Source organism: Acomys minous (genome assembly GCF_964271855.1).
Source record: "Acomys minous genome assembly, chromosome: 6".
In the NCBI taxonomy this organism is placed as follows: domain Eukaryota; kingdom Metazoa; phylum Chordata; class Mammalia; order Rodentia; family Muridae; genus Acomys; species Acomys minous.
This window is the reverse complement of record NC_140487.1, coordinates 49689136-49709170: the sequence shown is the minus strand read 5'-3', so window position 1 is coordinate 49709170 and position 20035 is coordinate 49689136. Positions and strand designations below refer to the sequence as shown.

The window sequence follows — 20035 nt, the reverse complement described above, 5'->3', positions numbered from 1 at the left end:
GGGCAGCACAAACTGCTGTAGCAACCAAGGACAATGAAAACAGCAAACCTAGACCCCCTATTCAAATCTAGCAAATGGGTATCTTATACTTAACGGTTGTGTGAATAGGGGGACTGACTCTGACATGAACTCTGGTGCTCCCTATTTGACCACTTTCCCTTGGTGGGGTGGCCTGGTGGCACTCAGAGGAAGGGGAAGCAGGCTATCCAGATGAGACCTGATAGGCTGTGATCATATGGTTGGGGAGGAGGTCTCCTTCTGTCACAGGCCTAGGGGAGGGGAATAGGGTGAAAGAGGTAGGGAGGGGGAACGGGAAGATACAAGTGAGGGGATAAAAGTAGGGATGTAATCAGAATAAATTATTTAAATTAAAAAAATCAAAGTTTGTTATCAACAATCTCTAACACTGGCCTTTGTTCCAACATCTTCACTTAGCTCAGAGAAGATCATTAAGGTGGCGGGGAAAGCATTGTCTTTGTCACTAGCCTTTTGTTCATCATGCTCAGGAAATGATCTCAGGGAAATTATTGCATGAGCTGCTAAGGTCTCTCAAGTCTGGTAGCTACAGACATCTGCCAACAACACTTTCTCATCATTTGACATGATGCTCCATCTTTATCAGCAAGAGCAGGTCCTGCTAAACCACCTAGCAGCCTCTGAAGACTGGCCCTGACATTTCCACAGAGAACTGGGTGAGGCCATGTACAATAGACAGGATCTGTGTCTGGAGATTATTTTATAGGAGTTAGCCTTTGTTAGGAGTGATCACATTGGATGACAATGTTGTGCTATTCCAAGTTCCTGAGACTGTGAAGGAGTGTTAGTGTACAGAGTGCGAAATGTCAAGTTGGTACTGTCCTACTCACTGACTCCCAACACTACCCCTCAGGGTGGTCCATGGGCAGCTGCCACAGAAAGTACCTCATCTGCCATTCTCTTTTATCAGACTGCGACCATAGGACCAAAGGAAACAAGTGATTCTTTCCCTGGAGCTATACCTGCTGGCATCTCAGCTATGTCTGGGCTAACGGAGAAGTTGGTATGTAAACCTTACCTCATGGAGGAAGATGAGAAATGAATTAGATGTGCGAATCTGGTGAACATTCATGGCGGGCTTTTAAGGTTATATTTTTCTACTTTATAGATGAATGAGTTCTAGGTGTTTTGTATTTTGCCATTATATTTTCTACCCTGATGCTTGTCCTTTTACCATCATGACCAGAACACTAATCTGTAAGTACCCTAAAGACTATCTACCTATTTGTATATACACATCTCTCTTTCTAGCAGCCTATAACCTCACATGGTGAGAAGCTAAGTGACATGATGAGTATAGTTTAATGAAAAGAGAGATGTGTTCAATCAACACACTGTTTATGGAGAAGACACACATTCACCTCTCAGCAATTTATTATGGTTCTGATAGCTTAATAATACTCAGTTAAGTCTATGTGTTTATTAAACTATTAAAATGTCCCAACATCAGTTACTTAATAGCTTCTGTGTTTATTCCTCAAAGTAGTTTCAGCGTCATCTGAATCTTGTTTGCTATTTTCTATTAAGAGTAGATATAAATTATATAACTGAGCATATCTGACATATCTCTTACATAGCTTAAAGACTATAACATATTCTAACCAATAATAGCAACACTGGCTCACAGACTATTTACTATCAGCCAGGAATAATCTAAAGCAGTCTACTTATTATTTATCTTTTGCACAACAATGCTTTAAAGTACTTATTTTTGCCATATACATTTTTTGGTAGACAAAGAGAGCCACCCATCTGGGTATCAATAGTCAGTCCTTGATGGTCTTGTTTTGGAGTCTGGGGTCGTCAGTACTCCTCTGGTCAAGCCTCCACAAGCATGCATCACTGTCTATTCTAAGTCAAGAGTATTATATCCTTCCTAAGATAAACACACAGATTTGCGAGTATATTTGCTTAGATTTACTTTCCTGGAATCCTGCTTAACATCTGTACTTATGGACATGGGTTAGATTCTATCTTCTTTCAAGATATAAACCTGATATTTATTTAGCTATAGAAGACAGTTGTGAAGGCTTGGAGAAATGCAATTAAAATGCAACAAACTTCCAAGGCATCAGATCTTGCTGTGTTGCCATAGAAACAATGGGAATTTCTGGCCACTGACCTTTGAGGAAACCCAAAGATATGTTTTCATAAGGCTCCTAAGAGTAAACAACCCAGGATGTTAATTTCTAGTTGCAGATGCACCATTTAAAAATCTCCTTTGTATCCTGGATGAATTTAAATTTACATTGTATTATTCAATCTTACTATAGAGTCAAAGTAGAGCTCTTTGAAGAAATGTCTATGTCTTATCTAATATGGGATATAAGATAACCACAGCTACTGTAGGAGTCGGAGGGTGGCCAGGAAATCTTCGAGGAGTGTACTGGGGTTATTAGAAACAAAGTTACCTTTAGAAAGTTCTGATGGTATGTCTTTTTTGCTACATTATGAGCCCTTCAATCTTGGGCTTGGGCAAAGCATAAAATTTGGTCCCAGTGTACAAAATGTAACTAGAAAATAGGAGCTTATCACAAAATATGAATATATCAAGACCATTTACTAACGGAAATCCTCAGTTCATTCCCTTACTATAAGTTTATTCACTAAGTTATTTCACTGATAAATAAACTAAATTAAAAATCATAGTTATGAGCAAATTTATCTCTTTCTTTGGCCATTTGGCACCAGCCACGTACCAACGACTCAATGGGGAAGTGACAAAGCTTGCTTTATGGTAAATTATTGTTACTGTTACATCAATATTTTCATTTTCTATTGAAAATAAATGGCTAGAATTATCAGTAAATGTATCATTCAATTACAATAAAATATCTATCAATGGCTGACTAGTTTTCTTATGATCAGAAATATCTCTTCATATATAAAACTCTCAAAGACACCTGAAGAAAAATAGAAACATCCTAATAATTATACCTAAAGAAGTAGAATCCATACTCCTTAGACATCTGGAAAATTATATTACATAGTTTCATGTTCTTCCTCAGAGAGACATTGTAAAAGCTGGGATTCTAGGCCCTCCTATTTATAAGCAGTCTTGAGCAAGCTCATTAGCCAGTAGGTGCTTAAGCTTGCTCCTGTAGTAAATGAGGCATAAAATTCAATTTCTTGGTGTCGTTTTGAGAATTACATGACTTAAAATTATCCCTAAGTATATATTTGGAAAATAATGTTTTCTTAAAGTATGTCCAAACCCAGAGACAGGGTTAGCATGACCTTGTTAGTCTTGCTGTATTTCACTGCCCAAGGAAGAGAGAACAAAGAAGATGAGCTCATCCTTCCTAGGGATACAGCTTCCCGAGGGCGAGGCCAGGGGCAGCATGTTAAGTTTTTAGTTAGAAGAATGCATTCCCTTAAAAAAATTAAACTTTAAGTTAAAAAAATAAAAGAAAAGAGCAGTTTAGATAGCACTGTTCCTGGTTTTAAAAAAAGGAAAGACAAACCATTTTTCTCTGCACTAAGGCTAGTATATTACCATTAGCTATTTGATATTTTTATTTAGCCATAGTTCTATAAAACTGTTTTTTCCCACCAAGTTCAACCATGAAAATATAGTTTCTTTATATTTTTAGTCCTTAATGACTGAATATTCATTTATCATGTCAAGCTTATTTAGGTAAGTTTGCTCTTCATTTTGCTCATCTTTCTTACAGAGATGTCATCTACCATCCTTATACTGATTGAGGAAAATATATTACTTTCTTTCTTAATGCCTTAGTTAAGGTTCCCAGTGTTGTGAAGAGACACCGTGACCCAGGCAACTCTTATAAAGGGCAACATTTAATTGTGGCTGTCTTACAAGTTCAGAGGTTTAGTCCATTGCCATCATGGCGGGAAGCATGGCGGTATGCAGGCAGACATGGTGCTGGAGAGGAGGTGAGAATTCTACATGTTGGTGCAAAGGCAGCCAGGAGGAGATTTTATTCTGCAGGCAGCCTGGAGGAGACTGGAATTCCACACTAGGCAGAGTTTAAGCATAGGAAACCTTAATAATGAATCACTTACCAGCTTCAAGGCAACTTAAATTAGACAAAAGAGTTGTCACTTCTTTCCAGTGTCAAAGCACACATGCAGCTGAACACTCTAAAGTATTTTCTCATTTGGGCAAAAGGAACTTTCCAGTGATGATATCTTCATAGTCTCTCATTCTTCTTCCTTCCCTGTCATTGCCCAATATACACCAAAGCACTCCTGACCACACACAAATTACAACATTCGTTACCAAAATTGTACTTCCTGCAAGTGGCTTTCACCATGATTCTGTTGTTTTCCTTCTGAATAATTAGAAAGATGAACTGAATACTTTTTCAGTCATATTCAAATTTTGGTCTGCATCCACAGGGAATGGATCCTCTCTAAGGAAAACTTTTGCTTCAAAACATCCCCAAATTCCTGTACTCACAAGTTGACATTTCTTTTTTGTTATTTTGCTTTTGCCTTCCTATATCTCTAAGGTATCATACATGCAGCCTGCTGATGGGAGAATTTGAAGTGTTTCAGGATACTTCCTGGGTTGTTTCATATCTATCTATCTATCTATCTATCTATCTATCTATCTATCTAATAAATTCCAACTTAAGGGGTTCAGTGCAGCTGTAACTCTGAGCGGTGGCAAAGGGGAATTCCTCTTGCAGGCGAATGTTCCATCCTTAAGACAGTGTTAAAAACTTCATTTGTGTTAGTTGTCAATTCATGCTCATGCTCCTGATAAGCATGATTTCATTACTAAAGTTAAATGGAAAGCACAAGTTTGCAATGAGATAATATTTATTTTAATTTCCACAATTTATATACAAACACAAGTTAGTAAAACACATCACAAAACTGTAAAATTCATAATTAATATTTATAGGTGCATAGTTTCATGCTCACATATTTTAAAATATGTATTAACAACTTTCACAATACATCATTCTTCTTAGACAGAAAGAATCATTAAGGACACCTAAAACTCTCATAAGATAGCAAATCACAACTTCATAAGAACAACAACAACAACAACAACAACAAAAACCAGTGAAGATTTAGAAATAACTGGTAGTCACTTAGGTGTTTTACATTTCTTCTAATATTTTAGTTTTAAAGCCACAATATCCACAGCACACAAGACCCTGCTACCATGTATTCATTGTAATGAGAGGGAAGCACCGGGATGCTGAGGGGCAGGTACAGGACATCAATCACTGCTGATGGAAGACTTTGAAACACACTGTACAGCTTTGAGAAAAGGTCATGACAGGGCACATTAGAACTGAGCACTTGTACGCCATGGAACAGCGGCCGGCAGATCTCAGGACACTGGGAGCAATGACATTCTTAGGCTTCAGGCTCATAGTCTTGGTATCCTTCCTAACATCAGGAAAAACAAAACAAACAAACAAACAAAAAAGCATGCTTTATCAGTAAAAGCAACAGCTGTCAAGTGTCTATTTCCTATGAGGGAGGACCTGGCCTTCCACTCAGATGTTTGATCCTTAGAACTGTGTTTGGAACTTCTCTGTCACAAACAGCAGTTTTCCATGTATGCCATCTGTAGGTTATAGGCTCAGTCAGAGTTGTGCCATTTGATCTGTGATCTCCTCATGCAGTGTGAGTTGGCTGGGGCTGTGGGTTACCTCCTTAGCTCAGACACCAAGGTGAGCGGCAGAAAACTGCCTCCAGCACTCATGCGCTCTTGTTCTTAGAAGTGAAAATGGTAAGAGACAAAGCTCTTCTTTCTCTCTGCTACTAGGGAACTTCGCCTTCATGGAAGCTTCAACACAGGCTCCCTTTTCTCTATCCTAAAGCTCAAGCCTCCTGGACAACACTCACAGCAGTAAGAACCCTAAGGAACTGAATTAGATAGCCTTCCTCAAGATTAGCTCTAATTATATCAGGATTCTGCTGTTAACCTACCTTCAAATGCATTTTTAAAAGTAAATATAAACTTAAATGACAAAGTTAACTTGGGGCGCTACATAACCTTACATAACCTTAATTATATCTTCAACCTTTATCTATCATTTTTTTCCAAGCATGATTCATAACTGCCCACTGCTGCTCAGACACTTCCATATGGTCTTGTTTTCGGTAGTCTCTTGTGCTAGGATGTTCTCATTTTGACCTACCATATCTCCCACCTCTTCCACAAAGATCTTGGTTGACCTAAACTGTCAAGATCCTAATATGGGTCAGACCTGAAAGGGACAGGATTGCCTATGTGATTATCTATGATCCAAGTTAAAATCCTAACTATATCTTTTAATTTTCTGTATGTAGGTGTTTACCTCCGAAGGCATCTCATAAGCCTCACTGCCAGGGTCTACAGGCATATCTTCCAGAATTCCTTCTTGTGGGTACCCTTCTTCACCCTAAAAAGAAGGAAATGAAAATGCAACCAGATAGCATTTTGACTTCTGAAACACAGTTTGGGGGGAAAACAAACATCTCACATCTAATACATCTATAGGATATTGGAAGGAATGTAGTTGCAACTGCATTCTTTACTATTACTGATGGATTCTAAGTGTTCTTAACCTCTGGAAAAACACTGTGCAAATATGGGTTACCAATCTGAAGAGTACAAAGTTTTTCCCCAGGTAATTCACTACCCAGGAGGTTGCCAGAGCTAAAGCCCATAAATTCTCTCCATAAGCACAATGCAGTAGTACACAATGGCTTACACTCAATAGGTGATGATGAATCAAATAATGGGAATGTGTTCAAAAAGATTATAAAAAGATGTGACTATTCTCCAACAATGAGTAATTATTTATGGTGTAATGTTTGGACAGAACCCATGTAGTATTTGAGTGCAAAAGTAAAAAAGGTCCAAGAAAGTAAAACAGATATCGACAGGCAAATTATTATTTATTTATTTTCATAAATATTATAAGGTAAAATATATGTGTTTTGTAATTCATTTAAAATTATTTTTATTTTATTTTATGTGTATGGACGTTTACCCTGAGTGTGTGCCTGTGCATTATGTGCTCATGTGGTGCCCCTAGAGGCCAAAAGAAGGCATTACATCTCTGACGAGACCATTGTGACCCTCCATATGGGTGCTAGGACTCAAATTTGTGTCCTCTGGAGGTGGGGAGGACCACTGAGCCATATCTCCAGTCCCAGTCATTCATTTCTAAATGCTGCCAAAGAAAAAGTTCTTTTCTGAGACCTGAAGTTTGAGTATACATACTTAAAGCTTAAAAAAAACAAAACAACAACAACAACAAAAAAACAAAAAAACAAAAAAAACAAAGACATGATTAAACCAAATTTTCAATTATTCTCCACAAATGTAGACACTCTAACATTCAGCCCACTATGATGCAGGTTATTTGTATTCTCTACCAAAAACCCTTTTGTTCCTTCCCACTTGTTCCATTAAAGCAATTATTATATGATAGAGTGCAGTGAAAATTCAAAGAGCAGAGATGCAACCAGAGCCTAAATGGGCTCATTTGAAGAGATCAAAGGATGCCCAGCTTATGTGGACAACATGCCTGGTGTAAATGCTATCTCCCTCTGCTTTTATCATAGACGTGATGGACAGGTAGGCCGGGGGTAGAGACAATGGTTGACAGTAAGGCAATGTCAGACTCTGAAGATCATGCTTTTGGCAGCCGAACAAGACAGCCTATAGATTACCCTATCCTGCTGTATGGATATCACCAGTCTCTATTAACATGTTCCAAGGAAGCATTATATCCTTTAAAGTATAAATATATACTACAAAGAACAAACCAAAATACAATATTTGTCCTAAGCAAAAAGGCAAAGATGCTTTTACTTATAAGACATTCTGATGTGTAACCAGCATGTGCAAAACACCCAACAAAGGCTAAGATAAAGGAACTGATGTAGGTCAAGGTGCTGGCACTGATGAAGTGGCCATGCAAGAGACAGGCTCACGTCAGCCATTTTTCCAGAGAAGGGTATCAAAACCCTGTAACAAGGATATCAAATATTGCAAGTCTTTTTTTTTTCCCAGAGAGACCTATGCTACAATACCACCTATATCCTCATGCATAGCTTGTATCTTACCTGGACTTTAATGTATGATATGCATGCTACTTGGTGCTTAATATGTATCTTGCACTCAACCTGGCCCCTACCACATAACCTGCATCTCACCTTGCCTTTAGGGTACTTCCTGCATCCTGCCTCGACCCCCATGCATAGCTTGTATTCTATCTGAGCCTTAAGGCATAGCTTGAATACTCCTAGCCATAAATGCATAGTTTCCATCCTGCCTGGCCTCCAGTGCATGGTTTGTATTCAACCTGCCAGCCCCATGTATATCCTTTATCCTCCCAATTCCTAATATATAGATTTCATCCTATCTGCCCTTTCCATGCATAGCTTACATCCTGCCCGGCCCTCATGCGTACTTTGGAATTTCCTAGCCCTTAATGTAAAGCCTGTACCCTAAGTTTCTCCCCATGTATGGCTTGCATCCTACGTGTCCTCCACTGATAGCTTGCATAAAAATCTTCACTGAAGCGTGCCATAAAGCATTCTGTAGAGGATAATACTCAGTAGCAAAGTTACTACAGAAACATGTATCATTCATGGAAACAAGAAGTTAAAGCCAGAATTGACCATGATTTCCAACTGACCTTGTAAAGTATTGTCCACGGTAAGCAATCATTTGTAACTTACATAGTGCCATTTAGTACAAGGACATAACAATGTACTAGCTGCCAGTGTGAGTACAGTAAAATAAAAGATGCCCTCCACTTCAAAATTTTTGAGAAACTAAAGAACAGTTGGGATTTCTGAAAGAGAGTGCACAACAGTACATATTGACATTTTCAATGGTAAGGGCTAATTGATCACCTGCCATCTAAACTGAAAACAGCATGTCAAGATTTGGTTCTACTGCTCTTATACTAAGACATGTTTTTGTTATAATGTCAGGCAGTGTTAATCAACCCCTGAAGAAAGGAAGCAACACATTTGCTCAAAAGAGCAAATCATCAAGATGGAGAAAATGGTACCATGAAGACAAAGAAAGTAAATTAAAGGAAAGAACCTTGACATAAGGGGGGAAAGATTCATCTAAATACATCTTAGGATGTAAAGTGCTTATATCTAATATTAAATACATCCCCAGAAATCTGTTTTAAATAAAAATAAACTATAGTTCTAAAACAAACAAAACCATGCATTGATGAATAAAATTTCTCCCAGAAGTCATGGGTTATTATACCAAACACCAAATGCCAGGGCCAGGGTTGGAATATATTATGAGTTGTTGATCCCAAAGACCCTACAACTGTCTCCCCTCCAAATACTGCAGGCTCTGGCCATTCTTCTTTGTTGCACATCAGAAGTAGATGATAAGATTCTATTGCTAAAGACACTAAACACCATGCAAACAGGACTTAGAGAAGTCAGTAGGATCTGACCTGGAACCTTTGACCCTGCTAGCTAGCTTTCATAGTCTTAGAATGTGCTGTGCAAGATACTGGAAGTAAAAAGACATCAATGTTCTTATCTTATGGTTATTATCCATGAGGCCAACCTTCCAAGTACAATATGCAACAGTGGTACTAATGTTTGGGAGGTAACCAATTGTTCTCTGGTTGATATAGAGGTCTGCTCAAATCATAGTTCCTTGGAAAGAAAATTGATAGTGTTGTTTTTAGCAAATTGACCTAGTATCAAGCTGCTTCTAAATATTTATGTTTATGCTCTTTTAAAAATGTTATTTTCATTCTTAATAAGAAACGCCTTTTCTTCTAGTGAAGAGTGGTGAATGTAGAGATTCATGGCTAGAAAAAGGCACTGAGTATTAGAGCTCAGCCTTTAACAATACATTTATACTATCCCCTCTAAGGATCAGTAGGCATTCAAGAAGTGGTGGTGGAAAGACAGTAAGGGCCAGAAGAAAGAGATAATATTTCCTTGAAAAGACATAGGAATTTCTATCATGAACGCATAGCAGCTACAGGTGACTACTCTGTGTATGTATAAAATGAGCTTCTCACCAGTTGGGCATAGATAGAATGGCTCAGATGATCCCAACTCTCACTGCAGTACTAATTACTACTGATAGATTGGGAGAAAGAGTAAATCATTGTCTTCAGTTTTATATCCAGTGATGATCACACCATGTACTAATAAGCTAGTCAAAAGTTCACATAATGGGACCTGATTAAACCAAATGGGTCACAAAACAAAAACAAAACTATGAATCTTGGAAAGGGGTTGTTAGCAATGGTGGAGTAAGTTCTTAATAGAGATGAGAGAGAAATAAAATATTAGCGACAGAGAAATTAAGAAGTGTGTGTGTGCGAGCATGCGCGTGTGTGTGTGTCATATAAAATTAATTGAAAAAATATGCATGCCATATACTCTGTTTCTCATGTAGGGAAACCCACTATGTGTAAATTACAAGGCATATTTTACTAAGATAATTAGCTATGTCTTATGTGGGCACATTAAAAAATGAAGTTGGCAGGAATGAAACACTTGTTAGAAACTAAGTGTAAGATACAGCCTATGTATTCACTCGCCTTCTCTGTTGCCAGTTTTTGCCCTGGCCTAGATGTTCATCAGCATAAACAACTTACAACTTGGAGGGCCTTTGTTCCATGTGAAAAGTATAGAGCCAGGAGATGGCCTTTGGAAAGCACCCCCTTTCTAAGCACGTACACCTGAGTAGGATAGCTTATGCTTGTAATCTCTGGGTAGGTTATGTGGAGGGTTAGTGGAGAGCAGGAAGTAAGGTTGGGAGAAGTGGATCCGTGGACCTTGCTTATTACCTAGTGAACCCTCAGTCCTCCCTACAAATGACTCTGCCTGTTTGCACCTGTGGAACAATATTCCCAAGTTGTCATTTAACCTACACATGCCTATGAATAGGCAAAAAAAAAAAAAACACTCATAACCACATGCATGCACCCTATATTCATACATATGTAAAATGCAACTATAGAGTTCAGTGGTTGAGTTTTTCCCTGACCTTGAAGTCTACCACTAAAATAATAGTAATAATAATTAGGAAAACACACACAACTATAGCCTGATTTTATTAACCACAACAAAATGACTAGCCACAAAGCTGACTGAAGATGTGTAGTTCTTGGCTCATCTAAAAGGCAACTGTTCTCTTACAGTGGCTTATCTGTCCTCACTTATTATGATATATCTAGCATTATTACACCTAACCAGATTTTCACAATGAACAACAAATTGCTATGCCATCAACTCCATGTGTGACGTGGGAATAGCAAAGTTGGGAAACACTGGTAGGCCATGCAATAAACACACTGCTCTCAGGTCAGACCAATAGAGAGCTTTTTTCAGATTATGAATGAAAATCTATGCTGTTAAGTGACATTTGTGGAGAATCTAGTCTACATGGAAATGATTTGCACCTATGCTCTCATGAACATGGACATGCTCTGCTTTAGAAGACCCCCAGCTAATTCCTTACTTCTTTTCCTTCCCTTCTGTCACAGTGACAATCCTCTCAGACGAATAAAATGGTATGGAGAAAAAAATGAACACTCATTCATCTCATTGTTTTAAAAGGCTTGGGAAAAAATAAAAAAGTAAGATACTAAATTAAATCCACCCAGGGAATCTTTCTAGATGCCTTTTACCAGTCATCAAAAACCAGTTGTATAAAACAGCCAGCACACTAAGTAGGTATCCTCATAAGAGCATTTCTAACTAGGGTTTCGGGAGGTGACGTGCTGTCTTAATTCTCATTCTGTTCGGTAAGCAGCATAGTTGCCTGCCATTTTGAATGCGCAGCCCTGTCATTAGCTGACTCATCTAATGAGCCTGCACAGCATGGCAACAACTGCCAGCTCTTATTCCTGCTATGTGAGTGTGATCTGGTGGAAACACTGGCACACAATGGAAACCGGAGAATAAGCTGCATTTTTCATGTCTCAGGACTGTTGAGGGAAAATATTGTTCTATATGTTTACATATGTTCTTGACTTTTGTTTTAAACTTGCACAGATTGGACTTCTTAAAGATAATCTCCCCAGTTAAGGGGTCGCAGGACATCGTCAGAGTTCAAGTGTGCTGAGCAGAGGAAGATTTGCTGCACAATGGGTACAGAATGAGCCGGCCACGTCCTCTTTGCAGGTGCACGGCTCTTTAAAAGGAAGTCCTAAAATCAGCAACTGAATGAAAAAGACTTTTTCCAAGTATGAAACAGAGTCAGCGTTTGTATTCCAGGGAACCTTAGGGAATTCTGAAGATCTTCAAGGAAAAAGGAGGGAACATTAAGACTTTAACAAGCCAAGGCACAGTTGTTTGCTTTTAACAAAAGAAGAAATGACAGACATTCTGTCTGACTAATAAAAAAAAATTCTTCAGGCCAAACAAGCTGCTTGCATGCAAAAGATGGACAAGGAATATGGGGGTTCTGAAGCAGCCAAGTAGGCGTAGAAATCAGTAGTTATGACACCAAGAACCCTTAGAGAGCAAAGGCTGAGAAATTAAAAGGCTTCACGAAAGCTGGAGCAGGAATGTTGGCAGAGACAAAGTGAAGTCTACCAGGCCTACTGTCAGAAGGAAATGTTCATCACGCAGCCCCAGCCTCTTAGGCCGACTGTTCTACCTGCAGTCTGTGGGACCACTGGCACTGAGGAACTAGGACCTCAGAGATCACAGCAGTCTACTTCAGAAGGACTTGCAGTTCTGTCACAGTTAAATATTGCCTCATGGTGCTAGTGGCCACTCTCCCCTCCTTCTTGGCTTTATTATTTTTTTCTTACAGTTTTTCTGGAAGCTTCAAACCATCTCTGAATAGATTAGTAGTAAAGAGAAACTTTTAACCAGGTCACAAAGAAACCTGGTGGCCAAAGGTAATCCTTCAGAGGTAACTGAAACCCAGCATGGTGGTTCATGCAGGTAGTACCAGCCCTCCCTGGGAGAATTAAAACAATCGGCAAAGATTTGAGGCCAACCTTGGTTACATAGAGTGGGACTTGTTCTCAAAAATAAGTAAATGAAGTCACTAGATTAAACAAATAAAGAAGGTAATTGAAAGGAAATGCTACTAAAATGTTTTCTTGCCCATCTTACTTATAAATGAGCAACAGTAAAGACCTGGCCCTCCTTGGTGCTTCATCAGGGTCTGGTCACATTCCAAAGACTTTGGAAACTTTACCTGAACTCAAACCACACCTCTGAGAAGGCTGTCACTATGATCCCCCATTCATTCACCACTGAGCAGACTGCACCTAGATCCAGTGCCTGCACTCTTAATGATAATGTTGAATTTTTGTAAAGTTTCTTATAGATAAACCTTAAATATAAAACATTAAGACAGATTCCATGAATGAGGCATAATTAATTTCTGAATACCTGAACTATCTCTGGTATTAATTAAAGCTTGTTTCTATTTGCAGCAGGAAAAATAATCTCAGACAGCTAAGGGAATCGACTGTGTGTGTGTGTGTGTGTGTGTGTGTGTGTGTGTGTGTGTGTGTATAATGTTTTACCAAGGAGAAACCCAAGCAAGTTTCATCTAATGAAGAGCCCTACTCAGACACATTGTCTTCTGAATTTGTAGTAAGCTATTTTATCAGAGGTCCTGACACTACCACCTTCAAGAATAGTTTAAATTATTATCACTTGAGTTGCTTCCTTCTCCCCTGCTGACAAGGAGCAGAACTCTGCTGAGTGCTGAGGATGGTAATCCCTCTTAAGCTCCCACATTATGTCCACTTTGATTATTGCAATAAGGCATAATGACCCACTAAGTACATGGGGAGGCGCTGTATCTAGTCATCAAGTTTAGCTTGCTTATTTATTCACACAGGATCTGAAGAGAAAGAAAAGATTGCATCCTCATCATTGATGAGTTCAGTGTTGTCTTTCCTCTGTGTACAATAAGGCACGGAATGTTTATTTATAACCTTTTAATTACTTTTAAGAAACATCTATTATTTCCAGATTACATGCATTAATGAACTCTCAATAAGTCAATACACAGCTCTGTTCGACATTCTCAATGGATCTTTCCTCACTTTGGTCCCTCTAAATCTCCTGTTGTTGGTGCTCTACAGGAACTCTCAGGTTCCCACAGACACACAGAGTGTCTGCACTAAGTGGGAGCATCTTTATGACTGTAAGTGGTAGCTGCACGTACTCTTGTCTGGTCAGAGTGCATTTGAATGTGACAGAAAAGCTGGAGAAAATTACCATCTCTATCACCTTGTGGAGCAAATGAAAGCTTCCTTACAAAAACCACTCCAAGGACCTTGCATCAGACTGTCCTCCTAGAAACTGTACACATGATGAGTTTTTGAAAACTCTAAAGAAAGTATGCTTTCTCTTGAACATGGTAACCAACTAACCATGTGGCAAATGCTACCTATGATATCATAAATATTAAACTTGGTGACATAAAGTACCAGTAACGACCAGTACATGGTTATATATCAGAATATTTACTAAGAATCTACTATGTGCTAGGATAGTGTCTAATTTTGTTACATATTTCAATAAACACATGTTATTTTATTAATAAGTACTTATTTTATATTACCAAGTTATAGTGAAGTTTTTTTCCTTAGCATGAACGAAAATGGAAAAAAAAACTTTTAATGATAGAACATTTTGTCTGTTCTCATCAATTAGTTACATTTGAGACTTTAAGGAACCTCACTGTTTGTCTTTTTCAAACATGGACACAGGCCCCTTCTCTATCCCCACCTGTCAGCTGCCCAGGAACTCAGGTACAGATGGCAGGAGAAGATGCTGAAGTCCTGGCCGTGGGTAAGAAGCATCTGCTGTGAGTGAGACCAGTGGAGCAGAAGCTGAAAGTGCAAAGCTATCTGTGTCCTTTAGTGCAGGCTTGCTCACAGCAGGTGAGGTGACAGACCACAAGAGTGGGACAAGTTTCTAGCCCTGAATCTGGAGGACGAGTAGACTTTCACTGACTCTTACGATGCTGCTAAGCAAACATCTATCAATCTTCCAGTCACTGGTTCTCCTAAGTAAAGCAGGATAAGACCTCTATGAAAAGCATGACCTTTTCTTTGTAGTCTCTGGGATCAAACTCACAGAAGGGCTAGTGCGTTGCCTATGAAACTCTAAGCGGCTTAGATTGGCTAGACCCAATTGTGACATAAGCACAGCACAGAAAAGCATGCCAAAATCTTAGAGCTGGCAAATAATTATCATGCAGTGTTAGTGCTTATGACAGCAACTGGCTGCGAGGCTGGCTTCCAAAAGCAGGACGCATCTTGTGTTGAGGGGGTTATATGACTTCTGAAAATGTAAACTTCAAGTTATTTTATGTGAAGAACTGACCAAATCTTAAGGACTTTTTGGTATTTTGATGCAACACTAACGACTTCAAAATGTTTTCACGAAATTGCAATAGAAAATGTTATTTCTCTACAGTCTAATTCATTGATGGGGTCTACATTTTAGGCCAACAAAACCACAATGTGCCTGCTAGTATCAACCTAGAGGCTCCTGAAAAGAAAGTGAGGTTAGCAGTATAGACAGGCTTATATACAGTGAATGATCCCAATAGTTTCAGAGAATATACTGATGTATAACATATAGTTTCACTTCAAACAAAATTAAATCTAGAAAAATAAGTGATATGTAAAGGCTGATCAAGGAGGAAACTGTAAACAGGATCTAGGGAACCAAGAAGTGAAAATAAGATGTTCAACATGAGGTGATATTACTCCCCCAAACAGTACTGCACCTAAATATTTTGGAGCTGCCTGGGAAAGGCAGAGGTGAGATATATCGTGGGTAAACTATGGCAATAAGAACATGATTCTGTCCATGAAGGAATGCGAACTGGAGACAGGTGAGAACACTGAGCACTTGCCAGTAGTAAGGTGTGAACACTTAATAACTACTGTGTTTTCTGTGGTAGATACAAGGGTAACATTTGCTCCAGAAGAAACAGTCTGGCAGTGACTGCAGAAAGGCTGCAGAATAATGACGGTGAGGTGGGCATGACAGCAAAGCCTCATGTTAGATAGCTTGGGCATTGCGAGTGAAAATGGAGTAGCTGTAACCTTGTTGAAGTCAATAGAGCAGGGTAAAAACCAATCAATCAATCAATCAGGAGGGCATCTGTGGTATCAGTGAATAGAGGGTGACTGCAAAGTTCCAGAGAGCAGCTGAATATAAATGGTGGGGAACAGAGGCCCAAAGACCACGTAGACTGTAAGGAACTAGAGATGTGAGGCTGCAGCAGATCTGGCTCTTCTTAAAGTTCCAGGGAGCTATCAGGCTTGAAGATGACTTAGAGTTATAACCTAGCTGCCATCAACGGCTAATGATCCTAACATTCTAGGCCCTAGAGCTGTAACACATTGCTTTAGAGATGAGGGTGCTGGCAACAAAGATCTGTTTCAGAAGACTACAACACTAACCATGGTAGACATAGGTCCCAGACTTGGTGTCCCACTCAAAGACTGTTGACACTGGCACAAGCTGCCTGCCTGCTGAAAGCCCTTACAATAGCTACTTAGTGCCAGGGTAACATGTGGTTAAAGTCCAGGAAAAAAAAAAGGCCACAACTGAGCCTACAGCCATGCCCAAGCCTAAGCTCCAGGCCTCAGCAATCATAGCCCCAGGGAGCATCTTTTCATCTACCTCAAATTTCTCTCTGGATAAGAGAAGGACCCAGGCAGCCGATTGGTGACATTTTAAGTGCTGTGATTAAGGAAGTCATTAGATATCACGAACCTAAAGAGCAAGAGAGGCAAGTGAATAAAATAAATATAATCTCACACAAAGGCTCTTTTTAAGAGTCAAAGGGTAAAAATATGGAAAACACATAAGCTGACATATGAATGAAAAACGGAAATAAAAAGGAAAAAAGGAAACATCACTGCTCCTAGGTATGGTGGAGGAAAAGGCTTATTGTAGATAAAAGAGAAAGCATAGTTAGAGGCAGGGAAATCTGACAGAGTCCAGAGTGGTCATAACTAGACTGAGAAGTGTCCTGTGGGAAGAGGGCGTAGGGGCAGGACTGGAGAGAGAGGTGATCCAGGTGCAGGAGGCAGGAGGCCCAAAGGTACAAAGAGAGCTGGTAACCAAAATGGTTGGAGTATAGAGAGAAGAGCAGGCTAGCCCACTGGGCTGAAGAGTTCAGGGTAGGGCGTAGTGTGTATCAGCCAGGAAGGCCCTGTTCTTCTTCTTCTTCTTCTTCTTCTTCTTCTTCTTCTTCTTCTTCTTCTTCTTCTTCTTCTTCTTCTTTTTAATTAATTTATTCTTGTTACATCTCAATGGTTATCCCATCCCTTGTATCCTCCCATTCTTCCCTCCCTCCCATTTTCCCCTTATTCCCCTACCCTATGACTGTTCCTGAGGGGGACTTCCTCCCCCTGTATATGCTCATAGGGTATCAAGTCTCTTCTTGGTAACCTGCTGTCCTTCCTCTGAGTGCCACCAGGCCTCCTCATCCAGCCCTGTTCTTGAGGGACTGAGCGATGCAGGGAGAATCTGGAGGCCAAGTCCACTTTGATTTTTTTTTTTTTAAATACGGATTATTTTATTTTCTATCATCATTTTATTTTATTTCTTTCACTTGTCTTATGTGCTAGCTACATCTTTAAGCACTTGAATTATATTGAATAAGAGTGGAGAAAATGAATAGCTTTCTTGTTTCTAATTTTGGTGGAAGTGATCTGGATTTTTTTTCTTTTAGTATAATATAATCTGTATATTGCTCATAAATGGCCTTTAATTTATTGAAGTGTCTGAATTTTTTCACTATGAAGATGTTAAAGCTTGTATGTAATGAGAAATATGAAAATGAAGAAATAATGATGGATGGTAGAAATGTGACAGTCACATTACAGCACCTAAATGTACCTTGTATAATGTACCTTTATGTAAGTGAATTATCAAAACAAAGAAAGAAAGAACAACCTTAGTCTTTGTCATAAAAAGTTTAAATCCTGCATCAATATTCAGTGACTTCACTAATACAACAGTAAGAAATTACACCTAAAAATTAAAGCGAAAGCTATGGTTAGAATGGATGTATCTGCTAAGCTACAAAACTGGATCTATCTTCCACTTTGATACGTAAAACAAGCACCTCTGCTATTTGTCCCAGGTTTGAAGCCTAACAAGGAGACCAGAAAATAACAATGTTCTAGAAGCAGAACGGAAAAATCCAGGCACCAAGGGATGACACTGCTAAACGTGTCAAGCCCTTACCAAAGGAAATGATGGTGGAAAGCACACAACCACACAATACTTCCTGTTCTGTGTTCTCACTCACCAGAAATTGATACGGGTTTGTTAAAATTTTCTAGGAATGCAGAATAGTCCAAAAATAAGAATAAGTGGGTAGTTGTGGCTAACAAGAACAGAAACAAGAGTAAAAAAGTCAGATCTCAGAAGAATGAAAAGGAGGGTGGCTGGAGTCCACAGTGTTGGAAAACACGTTATGAAAAGAGTAATTAGTGATTAATTCAGAGAGCAACTGAACTGGCCACGCGACTGGGTAGATGTGTCTCCTCTGTTGATTGTTTTCCTTTCAAAATTAGCTTTGAGGTTTGTTAAGCACGCGGTAGGAATGAAGCTTTAAGGTATAAGGCAGAGGGAAAGTTTGGTTGAGATAAGATCTCAGGGCACAAGTACATTTCTCTGCGCTTTAGCCATGAGTGACCCCGGTGCTTGGAAATACCATCTTGGAAAAACTGATGCATCTTGCTGGGCAGTCAGGTTGCACGGAGGGGGGGGCAGTGGGGGGGGGGCGGGGGGCAGGGGGAGGGGAGAGTTCCAAAGCAACCAAGGGACTCTCTGACACACGCTTCCTGTTTTCTCACTGAAACTGGTCATGGACTGGAAAGCAGGAGGGGAGAGAGTGGAACAATCATCTACCCAGCGGTCCTGTCAGCCAGGCACCCATCATCCTATCTTATCTGGGAGAGCAGAAGCTGAGGCGGGCATCACTTCCTGAAAGCACAAAGATGGCATTCAAGCTTAGTCAGCAGTCAAATCAAAGCGGGAGTTTTAAGTGCTGAGACGCGGTTGTAAGTGGGAATGGTCTATAATAGATTCTGAAAAAACTAGTTGGAAAGAAATTAACCAACAGACGGGAAGGAATGTGTAACAAACGGGATCCGGCCTCGTCAGTGAAGGAGTGCTGCATAACAACTAGGACCCGCATGTGGCCATTCTGGGGTTTAGTCAGATAGCCCAACATCTTCCTGTTCCTCGAACAACTAAAAGACTTAGTGTTTGGTATAAAATTTGACTCTTTCAAGAACAGAATATCTTTTGCATCTATAATAAAAGAAATATGGTGTCTAAAGGAACAGACACTGAAGCTTCTCAAAGGATAATAGGTTGTATATAAGCAGGTCAGGTGGTCCTACAAAGTTATAGCTACTAAACGCTGAGTTAAGCACACGTGTAACACACATGCAAAGCAGTATACTATCAAATTTCTAAATTAAATTCCTATGTTAAATTATTATATGTAAAAAAACTCACAAAATTTTAAAATAAAAAATCAAACTGTATAAGAATGATTATACATAATGGACATTACAATTGAAAGCTGCTTTTTGAAACAAAAAACAATTGGGTTTGTATTTATTTACTTATTCTGAACAAATACTGTTTTTTGCATTATTTCTCTATAGAAACTTTCTATTGGGCTTATTTCTTTTGATACATTCTTGCTATTTTAATTTTTTTAAACTCAATTTTATTTTTACTTCTTGAGACTGTCACACAAGCATAACACACATATTGGTCCTATCACTTACTTTTGATAATTCTCAATTCTGAGCTATTTCCCAGTGACAATCTGTTGAACGCTGGCATTCCCCCCCCCCCCCCACTAAAATCATGGCTCTTCCTCCTTATTATTCATTCCTTAAAGCACAATTTGGTCTCTATTACTTAAGCACACAATTGCTACAGGATTGATCATGATGTAGGCAGCACAGAGATGTGTGGAAGAGCAATGAACAGCTCCTCCCGTGGTAGCCTCCCCCCCGCCCTCCAGCCAAAGCCTCCTCTG

At 39.3% G+C, this 20035-nt stretch overlaps 1 protein-coding gene across 2 annotated transcripts in view; it reads right to left on the bottom strand.

Moving 5' to 3' along the window:
- Nucleotides 1-4806: 4806 nt before the first annotated feature.
- SNCA (synuclein alpha) overlaps nucleotides 4807-20035 on the bottom strand; it is an 88182-nt gene continuing 72953 nt past the window's right edge. For both annotated transcript variants that reach the window (XM_084784988.1, XM_084784987.1), the window contains 2 exons: nucleotides 6324-6407; nucleotides 4807-5406 (listed from right to left, as the gene is read on the bottom strand). In XM_084784988.1, the coding sequence (XP_084641114.1) occupies nucleotides 5374-5406; nucleotides 6324-6407 (117 nt within the window). In that variant the 3' untranslated portion in view covers nucleotides 4807-5373. The remainder of the gene's footprint in view (nucleotides 5407-6323; nucleotides 6408-20035) is intronic.